The 19708-nt window shown below is 43.9% G+C and overlaps 1 protein-coding gene across 4 annotated transcripts in view; it reads right to left on the reverse strand.

Annotated features, from left to right (window-relative positions):
• Nucleotides 1-19708, reverse strand: part of RPS6KA1 (ribosomal protein S6 kinase A1) — an 86444-nt gene that overhangs the window by 37748 nt on the left and 28988 nt on the right. Inside the window, exon 1 of one of the 4 annotated variants that reach the window (XM_081015903.1) lies at nucleotides 9677-9721. The exons of the other annotated variants lie outside the window; for them this stretch is intronic. Coding sequence (XP_080872029.1) covers nucleotides 9677-9706 — 30 coding nt within the window. The 5' untranslated portion in view covers nucleotides 9707-9721. Of the gene's footprint in view, nucleotides 1-9676; nucleotides 9722-19708 lie in introns of those variants that run through there. 4 annotated transcript variants of the gene reach the window in all.

The raw sequence follows: 19708 nt of genomic DNA on the forward strand, positions 1-19708 counted from the left end.
AGGCTGAAGCAGAAGGAGCCAGCAACAACCTCACACACCCAGGGAACAGTCTGTTGCAGTCTTTGGCAACCAGGTGCCCCTCGGATGATAAGTCCCATAAGACCCAGCTTGTGTGGCCACTCTAGCTAGGGGTGATGGGAGTTGCATATGGAGGGCACCAGGTTGGGCAATGCTGGTTAACTGATTTGCTGTGCTTCTTCTGGTAGGCAAAGCCCTGCTCTCAAGCAGCTTTCAGGAGATATGTATCCTGCACATCCCCCTTCCTTTAAGATAAGAAAAGGTGTGGGTGGGTGTGCATAATACGGTTGGGGGAAGCACCCTTCTTTTCTTGCCATTTCACCCGCTTCCGTATCTTGCAGGTGGTTTTGGAAACAGGATGTTCATTTGTATTCCAAGATAAAGAGGAACTAGCTTCTTCACAGCTTCTTTAGATGGTTTAGGTTTGGGGTTTATTTTTTTTTAAGGTGGAGGAACAGTATGGGCAAAATTCCCTGGCAACTCATTTATGAAATACTTGCTAGGCTTATCGGAAACGGGAGCCAAATTGACAGACAGAGGTAAATGCAGTTCAGTGGGTGCAGCACAAGCTTTGTGTGGGGAAAAAAGTCAGTCCCTGGATAGTCGCTGCCAATCAGTGCAGACAGTACTGAGCTACAGGCGACAATGACAGCTTCTGATTGATGTTCCTCCTTCCATTGACCCCTCTAAAAGAAAAAAGTGTACCCTGCATAAATCAAGAAAGATACACATTATTGTTGCTTGTACAGTATTTTGTGCATCCACACCACTAAACGCCTACATTTTAGTGCAATTCACTTTCAGGAAGGAACAGGAATTGGCCTCAGTTTAGTCTACTCCAATCAGCAGACCCTTCCCCTCCCCCCTTGGGCTGTGACAAGTGCATGGGGCACCTACCTAGCAGTCCCCTGGTGTCAATAGCTGATCTGTGGTGTGGAGATGGGGAGGTAAAAGATCTGGTCTGCCAGGCCAAAAATTTTCCCCACCCTTAACTTATCCCCTCCATCTTCATGGTGGCGCCTGATACATGGCACTTTACCCTGCAGAACGACAGCTCTAAGCAGGCAAAGCCAGGTGCCATTTTAAAGTGCCAAGCCAAATCGTCCGTCAGCTGAAACACATTACCACCTCCTGACCCTTTAACTCTTCTTTTAAATCTGTGCAAATAGTCAAAACTTTGGGGTTTTGTGAGCTTGTTTGTTTGTTCAGAAAAAAAGACGCTTTAAACAAATTCGGATCTTAGCCTTTACAGCATATGCAAAAGAAGTGCACACACACACAAACATAAATATAGTGCAGGAACCATAAACCAAAAATGGATAAATACACCAAGGGGTCTCTAGCTATTGCTGCCTTGAAGATAACCCCCCGAACTTGTGCTCTCTAGATGCTTAGGACTACAAATCCCATCAGCCCCAGCAAGCACAGCTAACGGTCAGGCATGAGAGGAATTTCTACTAGACAATATTTGGAGAGCACCAGGTTGGGAAAGGCTAACCTAGAGTTAAATACAACTAAATCAAACTCAGAGTAGATCCACTGGAATAAATGGTCCAGAGCCTATTGATTTCAATAGATCTATTCTTGAGTATGATTTAGCTCAATATCACCCAGTGTAATTACCAGTAGGCCAAACACAGCCTACTTAAAATCCTTTTAAGATGATTTTGTTCTGCCATTCAGAACAGTGTCCTCAATCAAGGCAACTAACGAACATTTCATTAGATTAAAACAATGTTTAAGATAGCACTATTAAAGCAGCAGCAGATACTTAAGGCAGGTAGCAAGACTGATCTAAAAGCCATGAAAAGCCCACAGCCCCAGCAAAAACGAAATGCTTTTATTCAGTGTTGAGGAGAAATTAAATTTGGTGCCAGGCAAATGGGAAGGGAAGTTTCCAAAAGTCAATGTGCCACCACAAGAAGCAGCCCAGGCAGCTGACCCTTGAGTCTGGCTACTAGACCACCTGACGCCTATAAATGCCCGCTTCTTCTCTCTCATTCATTCACACAAAGGTATTCCTCAGTGCCTCCATTCTAACCAAAGTGCCAGCAATCAAAGCCAAAAATATACTCAAAAATACTTTCCACTTTCTACAACAAGAGAAAGTGTAATTTTGATCATGGAAATCAGTCTCCATAATATATTTTTCAGACAACAACAACAAAAAATAATAATAATAATAATAATAATAATTAAAAAAATAACATTGATAACAATAATAAATGGAAGAAACCTGGCTGAGTGGCAGAGCACAAACACTGCATTCAGATGGGACACATTCAATCCTGGCTGCAAAAAATATCTCATCATTTTAAAATTAAAATTGTCCACTCAAAGCAGCTTGCAACCATTAAAATACCCAGTATAAAGAAACTTCAGTATTACAAAAAACTAAAACAACAATATTCCAAACCCCTTCCGGTGGCTGAGACAACAGCAGCAGCAAAAAGTACTTAGTGATGGCCAGTGGAAACGCAAGAATTTGTTTCAATAGCCTGAAGTGCAGGCAAAGGTGGAAGACATCTCCCTGCCAGAGACCCTGGACACACACTGCCACTAAGAGGAGACAACATGTAAGCTAGATGGACAAAACAATGTCAGCTGGTATAAGGCAACGTCCCCCATCCCTTTAGTTTAGAGGGCCTCCCTAAAATTCTGGACTTTCCAAAACTTAGCAACAAATTCTACAACAATCTAGCAACAATCTACACTTAAAAGTTGCCCACAGGCCCTCGGTTCTCATCACGCATCCCTGGTAATCTCTCAGGCCTTCTGCCCCCTGCTCCAAGCAGACAAACCAGCAGGGGGCCAGCTGTGTTGTAAACAGCCCAGCCCAGCCCAGCCAAAACAACCACAAGGGATCATAGCACTTGCCCTGGTGTGGAACAGAAGCCTCATCATCTCTGTAGCTCTAGGAAGTTGTTTTCCCATCGCCTGCTAGCCACCTTCTCCTGAGCATGGACGCCAGCAGGGTTGCTCTGGGCAGCAGCGCTATGTCATCTGGGCATATTTTGGAACTTTCCGACTAGAGGAAACTGTGTAATTTCCCCACAGATAAACCACAGAGTGCTTCTAGCATGCAGCCCAGCTGATGAATCAGAAAGGTACTGAAAGGGCGAATGACCTCGGGTGTGATCCCTAATGTGCTTCGTAGATAGGGAAAAGGCAGAAATGCGAATCTACCTAATTTGCACATTTCCAAACAATATATGTGAACCAAAACACAGCTTTAAAATATTGGCCTATAAAAGTAACACTTCTCTGCATTCAAAAAATGCATATGCTAGGGTAAATTGTGCATACAGAATTCATATATTGAGAATTGCACAGAAGGATGCACGATATAAGGGGAAATTGCAATGCAAAAAATGTGTATATTTGGCAAGCTTGCATACAAAGATGTATCCATTAAGAGATGTTTGAACTGAATTGCTGATGAATCTTCATGAGGACTTTTTTTAAAAATCGCAAATTGATGTGGAAACGTGGAGAGCCGACGACTCCCACACAGTTCCCCTATATCGACCACCAAATTGTAAGGTGTGTGTATGAAAGAATGAATGTATCATTTGCAGAAAGTTACTGCCATTCTGAAGCAGCCTTCTTCGCAATAACATTATGATCAGAGACAGGTACAGATGACATGCTTCACACAGAGGAAGCCAACATGGTGCGGTTGTTGCTGCACAACAATTCCTACTTTCTCTGACCACCGCCCAGGCTGGCTGGAGCTGATGGGAGTCAAAGTTTAACAATGTCTGGAGTGTCACAGGTTCCCCATCCCTGCCTTACATAGAGATGGGATGGTTACATCTACATATAGAGATGGGAGCAAACAAGGGGTGCAGAGAACTTTCTAGAGAAAGTCAAGATTTGATCATCATCTGGAGAATCACCCTGAAGCTGGACTTCAACCTATGCAGGGGATCTCAAATGTGTTCCAAGGAACTCTTCTGTTCTGCAAAAGCTTAGCAAGGGCTCCTTAAACGAGAAGTTAACAGCAGATACGCTTCTGCGAAAAACCCACCATGACTGAACTTCCTCCACAATATAAAGGCATTGAAGCGCTGGGTGTATTCTAGAGAACACCGAGTTCATCCATAGTGATTGCAAGGTATCTCATGCATGCATCTGCTTCGCGTGAAGATCTCAGGTTCAATACCTAGTACCTTCTGTTAGAAGGATCAGTAAGCAGGTGGTGGGAAATGCTTTTCTTTGCCTGAGAACTTTGAAAGCCACTGTCAGTCAGGGTTGAACCATAGTGGGCTAGATGAATAAGTAAGTCTGATTGGTGCAAGGCAGTTATTAGCATCCCTTGAAAAGGCCTGTATGGGGCCACATGGGACTTAATATGCACTCTAAGTCCAAGAACGCTTTATAAGCATGAACAGAAGTTCATCAAGGTGAAGAGGATTCCTTCAACGTATGGACTTTGAAACCACTATAGTACAGTAGTGGATAGGGCCTTGGAATCTCCACCTCACGTTCAGCTGTGATGCTCACCTTGGCGCAACCACGGGTTGCTCACTTTCTTCCAGCCTAAGCTACCTCACAAGCTTGTTGTGAAGGTTACACTCAGGACAAATGCTTACCTGACTGAGCTTCTAGGAGGAAGGGTGGGCTCCAAGTGCCGTATGCCCATCTTGAATTTGAAAGCAGTGAACCCGTGGCCCTCCAGATGCTGCTTAGCTAAAACATCCCTGACCACTGGCCATGCTGGCTGCGACATGGAGCCCAGCAAATCCCTGCCCTAATGGGGAATCTCATACCATCCAACATCCTATTCCATAATAATAATGTTACTATTTATACCCCAACCATCTGACTGGGTTGCCCCAGCCACTCTGGGCTGCTTCCGAATATATATATATATACACACACATAAACATAAACATAACAGGACATTAAACATTAAGAGAACTTCCCTATTCAGGGCTACCTTCAGATGGCTCAGGGGTTGGATAATTCCATACCCTCCAACATTTCTCTGATAAAAATAGAGACATCCTAAGGAAAAGCGGGACATTTCAGGATCAAATCAGAAATCAGGGCGGCTTCTGTAAAAGTGGGACTGTCCATGAAAAATTGGGACACTTGGAGGGACTATAATCTGTTGAGGGCAGGGGCAGTGTGCTGGTGCTGGGCAGAGCCAGAAAGGATGATGGGTGGAACTAGAGGCAGGGAAAGTGTTGTGGATTAACAAATTGGGAAGAAAGGTCACCCCGACTTTAATTTTTGCTGTGGCTACAATAGAGCTGAATTCACAAATCTAGGCAGACCTGCACAGGAGTAGGAATGGAAGATACAGTGGTACCTCGGGTTAAGTACTTAATTCGTTCTGGAGATCCATACTTAACGTGAAACTGTTCTTAACCTGAAGCACCACTTTAGCTAATGGGGCCTCTTGCTGCCGCTGTGCCACCGGAGCACGATTTCTGTTCTCATCCTGAAGGAAAGTTCTTAACTCGAGGTAATATTTCTGGGTTAGCGGAGTCTGTAATCTGAAGCGTATGTAACCTGAAGCGTCTGTAACCCGAGGTACCACTGTACAAATTTTTCAGTTTGCTTTAAATGGTAAAACTTACCTAATTTGCACTTGTCAAAACAATATGCAAACCAAAACACAGCCATCCTTTGAAATTTTTCATTTTTTCTTGTGTTCTGGATTCTCACTTGAGTGCTTTTTTGTATGTAAATTTTATTTATATGTTTTCTTTTCCAAAAGAAAAGTATTGTTGTATAAGAATGGAAATTGATACGAGTGTATAACAGAAAATCCCACTTGAGTGCTTTGACTGCAGTTGCTTTGCTACTGCTTACTGATAAACTCTCTGCAGTAATACAATACCAGCATGGAAAAAGAATTTTGGCTTCAGCCCTAGAGAGACCAGATGCCTGACTGCTTCTCTGCAAGCTACAAACTCTGTCCAAATTCACTCTCCTCTCCCACCCGCTACACCTTTGCAGGTTGTGTGAAATAGCTCTTGTGCTACCTTAGCAGCTGCTAGATTAACACACACAAGCAACAGTTGATTGGGAGATGTTCTGATCTCCCAGCAGAGTTGTGGATCTGCAGATAGAGAAAAGAGAGAGAGAGGCAAGCCAACCATTCTCCTGTACAGAAATCAAATGCATCCTGTAGAAGGTGGCTAAATCAGTATTGGTTACAACCAGAGCACGGATCAGAATTTCATAAACAGGAAGCTGCCAGTGTGATAAAAGCTGCTCCAAAACAGCAGCTGTCTCTTGCACTATGCACTAGAAGTGGGCTTCTGGCCTCACTCTGAAGGCTATATATAAAAAGCCTGCACGTGTGCAGATCATAACATACACAAATAATAGAATCAAATAAATGTTGGTCTCATTGTGGTGTTAACCCAATTGGAGTGCCTTCTTCCATACCAACATGCTCACATTTGCCAAGGCCTCTTAGGGCTTCCTTGACATCTAGAAATCACAGAATGACACCACAGGATCCTGGTTATGGAATGCCCTCCCCAAGGAGATTCCCCTGGCACCAGTATTCAGGCTAGAATACAATATTGTATTCTCCAGGGTGTTTTAAACAAATGAAGCTGCCTTATGTCAGACTCAGACCATAACTTCATGTACCTAAAAACTTTAGCACGCAACACATGTGTTTTGTCATTGAGCTACAGTCCTTCCCCGCAAAATGTCTGCACAGGACATACAAGGTCAGACCTTTGGGTCCATGTAGCTCAGTACTGTCTGCACTAACTGGCAGCAGCAATCAAGCATTTCAGAAGGAAGACTTTGCAGCCCCACCCACAGATGCCAGGGACTGAACCAGGAACCTTCTGCCTGCCCCCTTCACTCACTCTCCAACAACTCCTTCTTTTTTTGCATCCTGTCCAGTGGGCTGCTGGGGGAGAAACAGATGGCTCTGCCCAGGGGCCCAGGCTCCTCCCACCCACATGAAAATTAGACCAAGGGCCACAGGCAGCCTTTGAGCCAGAGCCCCACCCCCCACTGCTGTTTTGTAACATGGATGGCAAAATATGGCATTCCCAGTATGGAGAATGTGAGCCTTGCTGTGGATAGTCAGAGATGCACTTCCACCTTCTTATGTGTGCACTGAGGCTACTTCCTCCTAGGTTCTGGGAAGAGGTTGGCCACTACAGCCTCAATATGTGGCTATGCCAAACACTGATGTATAGAGATATACATGTGTGTGCATGCATGAACATGTAAGGAAGCCACAAGAGCCAAACATGCACAGTTACTCCAGGCACACCCTACTGTTCCCTACGCAGGCATTTTTATGGCTCACAGCCCTGGAAAATGAATAGCATGAAGCTGTACCCAGAGCTGCATTCAAAGTTATAGCCATTAAAACGTGGGGAGCGAGCAAAAATGTGACATCTCATTTGTAAACAATTTGGACAATTATCATTTCATATTTAGGGGATGGGTGGGCAAGGAAAGTCTCCAGACAATATGAAACTGCTCAGTGAGACAGAATTACTGCTGTATTGTGAAAGGTCAATAAAAGATTGAAGGAGAACTTAAGAACTTGTGAGAAAATGCTTACACGCAGCGGACACACACATCTGGCTCCCTTGCGTGCTTTGATACACTTCTACTGTGTACATAAGCAAGTGGTGCACGCACAGACTTGTGCTGACACCATTTTCTTCTGGAAAATGATAAGAGCTGTGTTTAGGCGCAACCAGCACACTTGGCACAGTTCACAGCGGTAGCTTTCAAACTTTCAACCTTCAGGGAACACTGTCAGTTATTGCAACACACTGGGGTTCCTCAGAAGAGGGCTCAGAGGAGTACACTGGAGCAAAACAGTTTTTTGGCCAAAATTTCATTGGCCCCTCATGCTCAGCGTACTGAGCACATCCCTCAAAACAGGTCTCTGGCATCAGAGCACTGCAGAGGAAGATCAGCAGAGATAAACAAGTTCTCTTTCAGGGAATGTTGCCCGCTGTTATTTAAACATTTTGACTGAAGAGGAAACAGTTGATAAGGCACCAAGAAATCTCAAGGTTCCCCGGAACAGAGTTTCTAAATCAGTGGCCTGAAAGAATAATAGAAGAAGAAAAAAACCACCCAAGGAAATAACCCAGAGAAGTTGGGGTGGTGGCAAAAGCCAGGATAGATAATAAGTTTGGGAGACGCCTTAGAAAGCTGTGTTGAAGAATTTGAATTTAAAAATTAGCCTCAGATTCTCACACCCTCTGCACATTTAAAGCCTTTTATTTCTATTTTTGCAGAAGTGTGTGTTAGTACAACCTAGATTTCTTTCTTTCTTTCTCTCTTTCTTTTTTTTTTTAAACTACAAAAGAAACCAGAGATTGAAGTACCCTACTTACGCCTAATTTATTTTGTATTGCATGTACAAGTAAATATTTAAACACCTGCCATGATCACTTACCTAAATCGCTTATTAATAAGAAAATGTGTAGAAAATTATTGCAGCTGGGTGGCTTTTTGGCCCGGTGGGCGACATCGTTCTCTCTTCACCACTGTGGCAGGTCAACTTTGAGAGGTGGGAGGGACCATCTATTAGGGAAGGGCGATAACAGCTTTTCAACATTGCGGTGTATCGCAAGCCAAACACTGCGGTTTGGTGATATACCACGATGTTGAAAAAACAAGATGCATTGGCCTCTGCCTGCGAGACACTGAGTGAAACTGCCCCAGCTCTCACCTTGAGAGCTGAGGCAGTTTCACCCAGGCGTTTGCGGGCTGGGACAAGGTAGCTTGTTTGGGCAGCTCAACTGGGGATCGGGAAAGTTCCCCCTCTTCAGCTCAGACAACCCCCAGTGCTCTCCCTGCTTGCCCATGAGCAGTCAGAGCATCATGGGCTCCTTTAACTGCTCACTGCAGGGAACATCAGGTATGGGGCAGGTGACATGTTTCATTAAAGAGGTCTGCGGGCCAGACCTCTTCCCCACCTCTTCTGACACTGACACTGGTTGGACAAGAAGAGATACAAAATGGGCAGGACAATCTCTTAATCTCAAACTCTTTCAGCAGGGATGAGGAGTGGAGTCTCTTTAGATGCAGCTGGATGGGGCTGATGGGTTGGGAGTCCAACAACGTCTGGAGGGCCACAGCTTCCCCATCTCTGCCTTGGATGAAGCCAAAACTCTGGCCATGAACAGGTTGGGTGGGTGTGGAGAGGGTTTGAATTGTTCTGCCCAACAGTAAAACCGTCCTACAGACAACCACACAACACAGGTTCACAAATGAACAAAAGGTGGTTATTTATGTCTCAATCTCTCATTACAAGGAAGATAAAGTTGTCACAGGAAGGAAACCCTCTTCCGGAAGGTGTGAAGTCCAGGAGGCTGCAAATAGACACTGCCAGTTGCTAAAGAGGAATTTGGCAGTGTGTGGATGCCTCATAAAAATGAGAAAATCAATTTAGGGGTGGAAGTTGCCGGCCCGAGCTAAGGGAAAGCAGGGATACGTTCCATTGAAGTGCACTGGGTCTTTCACCGTGAGCCCCAAGTTAACTGACAAAGGCAGGATTTTTAAAAAGACACATTAAATTTGTCCCTTCCTCCTCCTAAATTTGGCTGTTAACCTCCATGATCCATAGTAACACACAAGCAGAAACTGGACCATTAGGGCAAACGGGGCACTGTTCTATCAACTGCACAACTGCACGCCTACTTACAACCAATCCGCGGGTGGCTCTGCCTGTCATTGCCTCTGGCTCCAGCGAGTGCTTGTCTCCCTGCAAGCTAATGTGCTCATGTCCTATGAGAAACCTGCAAGCAGGACATAAGCACATTAGCACACTTCCTGCTGGTGCTCCCCAGCAATTTCTGTTCAGAGGTAGGCTGCCTCTGACGCTGGAGGTAGGACATAGTCATAATGACTAGTCACCATGATAGTCTTACCTTTCATGAAATTATCTAAACCCTGTTTAAAGCCAACCAAGCTGGTGGCCATCACTACATCTCATGTGAGCAAATCCCGAAGCTTAATTTTCTGCTGCATGGCATAGGAATGGGGTTTGTGAGTCCTCCCCCCCCCCACCCGCAGGAGACTAATCCAGTAAGTTAAGGGATGGTAAAGCCACAAGACTGAGTTTCAGGTTAGCAAATAACTGCAGCAGGAAATAAGAATGCCCTCTGCCTCAACCACACTCTTGCTCTTCTGTTTCATTTTAAACATTTAGATTCTAGACTCCTTCACATTCCACACCTCTGGTGTATTTCTAGGGTGTGCAAAAAAAGAAAAGAAAAGAAGAAAGGTCAGAAACCTCAGCCAGCTTCGTTATATATGCAACAGAATAAGGTGGCAGAATAGACTGTACCACTTCACACTGTAGTGGGGTGGTCATATTTGCACATGCTCCCCTTTAAGTGGAAATTCATCCCAGCTCTTTTTCCTCCCTATTGTGCTGCTTTTCTATTTTCAGTAAAGTTTTGTTTGTTTGTTTGTTTTGTTTTTAAAGAAAGAGCATTCACGGGAACCCACCTTAGAAGCTACAAGCTGAAGTGGTGCAGCCCATTCTATCACCTCAGTCCCACCTTATTTACCTGCATGTACAGCTCAGGCCAGTGTCTGTACTTGCTGGTAGGATTAAGCAAAGTCCTTTGTGGTTTAATGCGGAATGAGTTCTCTGAGTTGTAAAATTCCTTGTGCCTCTTGCAACAAGAGACACATAATTTGCATTTGCGCTTCCCATTTGCTGGGACTGACTCTGGTACTTTTGGGCCCTAAGAGTTACAAACTCAGTGCTCAGGTACCTCCTGCAAGGAGCTGACAGAAAGCAGCAGCATCTTGCCCGTGGGGCTGCCCTACTGAATCATGGGGGCCACATATCAGAGGCAAAACACCTGCTGTTCATATCCCCAACCTGAAGTTCAATCCCCAACACAGAAAGATCAGGTAAGCAGGTTCTAGGAAATACCCTTTGCCTGAGACCCTGAGGAGTCACTGCCGATCAATCTAGACAATATGGACAAATGGTCTGAAGTGGTATATGACAGATTCCTATATTTCCAAGCAATGCTCAAAAACTGTCAAGGACAGATGCTTTCCTATGCCTAGAAACATGAGTTTACATTTAGATCAGGGCGGGGGACGGGACCTTTGGTTCTCCAGTTGTTGTTGGACTACAGCTCCCATCATGCCCAATGACTGGCCATACCAGCTGGGGTTGATGGGAGCTGGAGCCAAATGAGATCTGAAGGGCCGCAAGTTCCCCAGTTGTGAGCAATGGCTTCTCTGTAGGTTAGGATCCCAGCAAACAACAAACAAATTCCCCATGTGCTTTCCATGCAAGTTGTACTAACTGCACAAGCCTCAAGGGGGCATGATAACTCTGTGGAACAAAGGCAGGTTGGGGGGGGGGGGGCAGGGGAAATAGGGTCAACTATTTCCAATGCAAGTCCTAACAGTCCTCCATTATTCCCTGTTTAAACAGCCATGGATGCTTGACGTTGAAAGGACAGAAGCCAGAGACAGCAGCAGCAGTGAGAAAAAGAGTAATCTGACACTCACAGGAAGCACAAAAGAGATAGGTTGACTAAGTCAGCTTCGTGCAAAGAGTGTGGATTTTAGGAGCGGTTAACACGCTGGTCTACTGCACTCCCCCCAAAAATGGTCTTTCATTTTGGTTACACAATATGCTTGAATTAGTGCCCATTACAGTCCTGCAGAGGCCACCCCAACACCAGAGGGAAAAGTGGGTGGTACCATCAATGCTCCAACAATATCCGTCCCAAACAAAAGTTTGAACATTTACTTGTTTTTTTCCTTTTTTTTCTTTTTTGCACACTTGCACTTCAGTGCAAGAATTAAAAGTTGACAAAAGGTAAGAGGTAGCTGTTGAAAAGAGAAGCAGTGGGGGAAAAGGGACTATACCGCAGAACATATGATAGGAGAGGTGCCAGAGACCAATGCAGGTAAACACTCTGTTCATGGACTGGAAATGGAAGTGGGCTGAACTGAACCTCCCGCTTCCTTTAAGCAGTTGTGGTCAACCTCAGGACTGGGGGCCAAATGCAGACTCCAGCTCACTCTGTCCAGCCTTTGGTAGTCTCCCCAGGCAACACCCCTCACTGGTTCACTCCTGAGTGCTTTTGCTTGGCTGGAATGTGCCCTTGAACTGTGATAATGCTTCTTGTTTGCCTGGCTGGAGGAAAGGGAGTGTGTATGTCCATGTGCAAGGGAAAGAGAAAAAGAGAAAGAGAAAGAGAAAGAGAGAAGGACCAGAAACAATTCACTTTTGCATGGCTGGGGTGTAGCCGATTCTACGATGGTAGGAGACACACCTATTGCTCCCCACAGTTCTGCATCTGGTCTGCCTATCATAGGCATGTGACATCCAGAAGGTTTTCCCATGAGGAAATGGAGCCCTCAGGCTGACAAAATGTTCTCTACCTCTGCTTTTTAACTTTTAACAAAAGTCCTATGAATTCTGGACAGGTAAAAAGCAGTGCTGCAACCAGAAAATGCTGGAGTGACTTCCGGGTTAGCGCCTCTGGCAATGGCGGATTTCCTCTGATCGGGAGGAATCCACTCCGTGAGAATTAGGGTCTGGACCGCCGCGGCGAGGCGGAGACCCACTAAAAACCACAGGCGGGAGAAGCCTGTGGACGTGGGATTCGGCTGGCACCTTTTGCGCCTCCCCTACTCGCGGGGAAACCCGGTTTCGGGGATCCGGAGCGACGTGGGGTGAATGGCGCAGTGCTTCGAATCGACTGCTCTTTTCACGGAGTGAAGCCGCATTGCTGTTGCTGGAGAGCGCTGACTTTTTCCTGTCGACAATTGGATTTTAAACAACTGCCCGTGAGTAGAACGGAAAATTGGACAATGAAATTTCTTAATTTGGCACCGAAGCGGGAAGGTCTAAACAGGAAGTCCGCCTTCCGCTTTTGTAAATAGATTGAAGCAAAGACACGGCAAGCTAGAGTCTGGAAAGCCGCTTGTAAAGGATTAAATTTTCATCATTTAAAATTACTGAACCCCCCTTGGAAGCAGGAGAAGAGGGGGGAACCTTTTTTAGACTGTCTAAACCTGCAGAAGAGAGAGTAAAGAAAGGTAAATTTCCACCGTCTTGAACCTGGGAGCGGGGTGTCAGGACAGACGTTTTGGGGAAGTTCATTGACCATGGACAAACGTTTTTGACAGATAGTCAAAAGAAGAGAAGCATATTGATTCCATTGTTCCCTTTCGCATTTAAAAGGAACAAAATATCCGAAAAAGGAAAACTTTGTTGCTAGATCTGCCTTTTAAAAAAAGAAAGAAAGATGGATACAAATAGAAATTGTTTCCCCTAGAGGGAGCTTGTGAAACTGTTATTAGAGTAGAACTGGGGAGCTTTGCAGCTGTAGAGATTAAAGATCGTGGGACCAGACTTCGACCTTGAACAAAGAGGAGGCTTTGGTGCTTGCTTTTTGCAAGACAAGTGCTTTATTGGAACAGTTACATGAGAAGATGAATTTGATGACGGTTGCGATTGGAAATTTTGGACAGGCAGTGGGTACCTATATAGAACCCACTCAGGAATTAACCCAGGAATGTGCTTTGACAGATCAGATAAAGGAGGAGGTTGTTGCTGAATCTCAAGTAACAGTTATGGAGAGAGCTGCGGCCCAGCAGGAACATGAGTTGTTGGATTTGACGAATGAACCTGGAAAAAGTCAGATTCGGAGAGATGGAGTTCTGTATGGCCTGGAGATGGGGGGCTGGATGGATCCCCCTATGCAGGGATGTTTTGACATTTCGAGTCTGGCTTTGGGCCGGGGGGAGTTCGGAGTTGTGGAGGCCCTTAACTTTGGAGGGACTTTGAAACATGCCTCTAAATATCACATGGATTTCAGTGCTGACTATGGAAAAGGGGCTGACTTGTCGAGAAGGGACAAAGATATTGTCAGTCCTTTCTATTCCATCCATCTGGTCCATCAACCTGGTGACCTTATATCCGAGGCTCTTAAATCTTTTCCATGTTCCAAGTTGGAGTCTCCCCGAGTGAAAGGAAGGAAATTAAGAATAAGATCAGCAGAAGACAAAGTAAAGTACAGGTATAAATATGAAGACGACCTGCGGAAGGGACATGGAAAAGACTTAAGAGCCTTGGATATAAGGTCACCAGGTTGATTAACTAGATGGATGGAATAGAAAGGACTGACAAAACCCGAGACCAGGAAGAAGAGACGATGGATGAAGATTGGAAGAAAGTTATAAAAATTTATTTGGAAAAGTATCGTAAAATTAATGAGTATTAGAAAAATGTTGGAATGAAATTATTTGGCTTTAGCAGAAACGTTAAAAAGAATTATGTAAGAATTATGTAAGAATATGTTATGGTTAAAAGAATTTGGTATAAATAAGATTTAAGCTTTATGTTTTAGGGTTTTTTATGGTAAGATAAGGTTAAAATAGATTAAGGTAATTAAATGACAGAATATTGTGAAAGATGGAAAGGATTTGCTGAGATAATTAACAACTAGAATACAAAAAAGGGAGGTGTGAGGAGGTCGATGAAATAAGTTAATGAAAGTTAAGGATTTGGGAATATTGGATTTGTTCTTAATTTTTTTGTTTATTTTTGCTCTTTGATTTTGATGTATTGTGTGTTTTGTTTTTTCTTTTTGACTTTGGCTTTTATTGATTTGTATTGTTTAATTGTTATTTTTATCTACCTTTTTCTTTCTTTTTCTTTTTCTCTTGTTTTTTCCTTCTTTTTTCTTTGTAATTTTAAAATTCTCAATAAATATCATTAAAAAAACAACAACAACCAGAAAATGCTGGAGTGAATTAGGCTTTGCCAGTCCAGTCAGTTGTGCAAAAGGCTGGCATTAATTGCCCTTAAATATACCACAAAGCAGGTGTTTTTTTTTAATGATTGCCCTTCCACCCATGTATTTAGCCATTCTTGTTTTATCTGTAAGTTGTCTTGAACCCTATCAGGGGAAAAGGTGCGGTATAAATCAATTAATATATACTAAGAATAATCTTAAGAGATGGAAGGACAAAACACAGGAAATACCAGAATGCAACAACTAGACAGCAATGTCACCTGGATTTTCCTTTCCTTTTCTTTTCTTTTCTTTTTTCTGCTAGTTAGCAGATTGTGTACTGTATGTTAGAAAATAGCAGCTCTCAAATAGAAGCACTCAAAGATCTTCAAAGGTGTTTTGATGCCGGAGGGAGGAAGCCCAAGTGGTTAAAACATTTAATAAGCTAAATAATTGACAATTTGCAGCCCTAATGATAACTCCCAAAACTGCTGCCTGAGGAAAGTTATGTATGCCAACCCCAATGAAACAAAAGCTGCAAGGGAAAACTAAAAAGGAGTACCGCTGCCGCGGTCTTTCCCAGTGAGGTCACTGAAACAGCCAAGGTACAGTACCTGCTTGAAAACAAAGCCCTGCCTGTTTCTCCATCCAAGACCAGAAGTATTCTCCAAGCCCAACCTAGAGACACAGCAGCATCCTATTTCAGATAGAGGCCTGTAATGCATGTACAATGCAAGACTGAGACTTTTTTTTTTCTTCCAAGGAACTGAAATATACCATTAGGAATATCCCGCTGACTATATAACAATTTAAGTGATGGGCAGCCCTCTTGAATCCTGGAGTAATTCACCTGCATAAGTCAGGTTGTTGTTGTTGTTGTTGTTGTTGTTGTTGTTGCTGCTGCTACTACTACTAGGTTGTATTCAACATTACTTATATTCAGATTAAACCCACTGAAATGAATGGGTGTGACTAGTGTACATCAATTAATTTCAGTCAGTCTACTCTGGGTAGAACTTAGTTGGAAAAAACCTATTATTATTAATTAGTAGATTTCTACAAGCATTTTAAAATACAATATTAAATCATTAAAGCAAATTACACTTAAGAGAACAGGGTGGGTCCAAAATACAGTGGTACCTCGGGTTAAGAACTTAATTTGTTGTGGAGGTCCATTCTTAACTTGAAACTGTTCTTAACCTGAGGTACCGCTTTAGCTAATGGGGGCCTCCCACTGCTGCCACACCGCCGGAGCACGATTTCTGTTCTCATCCTGAAGCAAAGTTCTTAACCTGAGGTACTATTTCTGGGTTAGCAGAGTCTGTAACCTGAAGCATCTGTAACCTGAAACGTATGTAACCTGAGGTACCACTGTATGTATCTCAAAGGTCAGGGTAAAAGGCGCATTTTCAGAATATAGTACAACAAAGAGTACACAGTGAAGGTGCCAGATGCACCTCTGTGGGCAAGAAATTACATAGCTGAGGGGTTTCCACAGAGAAGGTTCTATCTCTACAGTAAGAAGCAGGAAGGACAAATATTTCACTAAAAAGTGTTCTCCAAGAGTTTTTGTTTGCGGAGGACAACAGGAGGGATAAGCTATCTTTAGGCTTATGGATGCCACTTTTCTTTTTAAAACTAGAATTCCCAGTGGTCCACTGATGTGTTTTTAAACAGATATGCAGGATCTCTTAGCAATAAAGCCATATGTCGTCTTGTGCTCTGTGATCCCAAGCAGGGTTTTAAAAGCAGAATTTCCAACTGCAAAGATTCCCCATCAGATGCACAGCTGAATGAACACAAAGCATACTTTGCTCCTTGTTTACACCCTGCATCAGTGGTGATTTCTCCACAGGAGTCAGTAGTTCTTATCACAGAATCATAGAGTTGGAAGCAACTCCCAAGGGTCATCTGGTCAGAACCCTCTGCAATATCTACTATACAGCAGCAATTCATTGATGCATCTGCCATAACCCAGTAACTAACAGGCACACAGAAAAGGATTCCTTTAAGGATATATGCAAGGATGTGATGAAGCATTAACTGCCCAAAGGTGCAGCAAGCAGAGATTCTGGCCAAAAAGAAGAAAATGTTTTAATATGCTTGGACAGTTAACTGAGTGCATTCTACCCTTACATAATCTGCATACATGCTATTCCTGACATGTTAAGTGCTTCATAAGCATATATGTCTAGCACGTGAAATATACCCCACACATAATGCCCATTTTACAAATTGTACATTATCAGCTTTCCAACTGCACACAATTTTTCCCAACTCCTTCTTTTGTGTCCAACTGCACACGAAAAACAACAACTCCAAACCCTTTATCCCTTTGCTTAAGGGCAAGTCGTGCTTTGCTGGATTAGACCAGCATAGTTTGCGCTAGTCCAGAACTCTTTGCAAGGAGCCCTGAAGCCAGCAGATGCCGGGCCACCTCTCAGCCTTCCTTCGACCCACACCTGAGCTACAGAAAGTATCCTCAAACTGGTATGCAGCTGTGGCCGCAGACGGGATTACGGAATCATGTGCATGTATGCAGATATGGAATGTGACAGCAGAGTCATATTCCAGCCCATAAAAGAAATCTGGTGCCTTGATGGCTGCAACAAAAGTGGCTGGCCACCACATATTGAGAAACCATGCACTAAAAGGTTTCTGGTAGTACTTTTTAATTGTGCTCATCACTGAACAGACAAGCTTGAAAACCTGACGGCAGCATGTCTAAGAATTAGAGACCAGGGGGCAAACACAGTCATCATGCAATTTAGATGCTAAAAGCTTAGGAAGTTGCCTTCCATCGGAGCAGACTATTTGTCTCCTCTGACTGGCAGAGGATCTCAGGCGGAAGTTTTTCTCTGCTCCTTGAAGAAAGAAATAAAAGACTGGAGATGCTGGGGGTTGAACTGGGACCTTGTCCATATAATGCAGGTGTATGCGCTCTCTCTCTCTCTCTCTCTCTCTCTCTCTCTCTCTCTCTCTCTCAGCTATGGTATCTCCCCAAGCCCCATAAGCTCATCTCACTGATACTCAAGATTGAAAACGGACAGCGCCAGAACAGCAGAGATGTGGCAGGTGCAAAAGGTAAATGAAGATGGCACTGTTTTTTCTATTTGGCAGGGGAGCAGCAGGATGGGTTTGGAGAGTGGCCCAACCATTGGCACATTTTCTTTTCCAGTGCCAAATAACCCTACAGCTTAACCTTAGACATCCAGAAACTTAAGACAGCTTTAGGTGCAGAGGCAGACATATAGGGAGGCCTTGCTGGTGTTAACCATGAGAGAAAAGCCATGCATGACCAACAGCAGCTTCTGCACAAGGACAGGCCACATCCTATGTTGCACCCCTCCCCTCCAAACACGCACATTGACGGATGCTAGAATGGAGGCAGCTAGATACTGAGGGGGCGGGGACTATGATTTGGTTTGTAGCACTGAAAAGTTAACTCATGCACCTAAAATCTGTTTCTTTCTTTGAAATGTAGTTCTCTTACATCTTCTCCATAAACAGAGGGGTGTCAGGGATTCATCCTCCACCACCATTTCAATGACCCTTTTGTAAAGAGGGACGCGGGTGGCGCTGTGGGTAAAACCTCAGTGCCTAGGGCTTGCCGATCACATGGTCGGCGGTTCGAATCCCCGCAGCGGGCTGAGCTCCCGTCTTTCGGTCCCAGCTCCTGCCCACCTAGCAGTTCGAAAGCACGTCAAAGTGCAAGTAGATAAATAGGTACCGCTAGCAGGAAGGTAAACAGCGTTTCCGTGTGCTGCGCTGGTGCTGGCTCGCCAGAGCAGCTTCGTCACACTGGCCACGTGACCCGGAAGTGTCTCCGGACAGTGCTGGCCCCTGGCCTCGAAAGTGAGATGGGCGCACAACCCTAGAGTCGGACACGACTGGCCCGTACGGGCAGGGGTACCTTTACCTTTACCTTTGTAAAGATACATCACACTTTTGAAAGTATTTCTATTGTAATCTAACTTTATAAGCAGGGACATCAGATATAATTCCCCCCCCCCAAAAAAAATAGACCCACATCCCATTCTGTGCTTTGTTTGTCCAAGGAAAAATGGCCATTATATAAATCTATTAGTGACAACTACAAACAAATATTAGGCAGGCTTAACAAAGTCAATGTTTTAGCTTCATTTACTAAATACAAGTAAAATAAACATGCTAAAATGATATCATGCCCTAGGACAGAAAATTTCCCCGTGCAAACTGAAAATTTTCTGATGCAGGTTGCCACATCACCACTTATTATTCTTTGGGGCTATGGCTCTAATTGTTTTTGTTCTGTCGTCTTTTATCCACATTTGCTTTTTAAACTCATTTTGTCATATAGCAGTGCGTGTACTTGTAATGCAATAAAATGAAACATGTAAACCACAACATCAAAGAGAAACTTTATGCTCCCAGCACATTTATGAATTTCACATGTAAGGAAATGTAACAGTGAAGGCACTTATGATGTCAGGTTGGTTATGCTTCAATTTAAAGCACACACATGCCCTATCTACAATCTACATTTAAAGCATTATCACACCACTTAAAAAAATTGTCATGGCTTCCCCAAAGAACCCAGGTCCTGGGACCTGTAGTTTGTTAAGGGTGCTGAGAGCTGTTAGGAGATCCTATTCCTTGCACAGAGCTACAATTCCAAGAGTTCCATGGGAAGAAGAATTGTTTGTTGAACTACTCTGGAAATTGTAGCTCTGTGAGGGCAATAGGGATCTTCCCTCAGCACCTCTGAAAGAATTACAATTCCCAGGATTCTTTGGGGGAAGCCTTGACTGTTTAAAGTGATATGATGGTGTTTTAAATAGGTCAAAGTGTAGGAGTCCCAGGCTTCCAGTTCAATATTCAACTTCATTTCAGTAATCCATACAACAATCTTGGAAGGTAGGCCAGTATTATTCCCATGTCAGAGACTGGAGGAGAACTGAGGTTAAGACACA

Source organism: Podarcis pityusensis, assembly GCF_964106645.2.
Source record: "Podarcis pityusensis genome assembly, chromosome: 8".
Lineage (NCBI taxonomy): Eukaryota > Metazoa > Chordata > Lepidosauria > Squamata > Lacertidae > Podarcis > Podarcis pityusensis.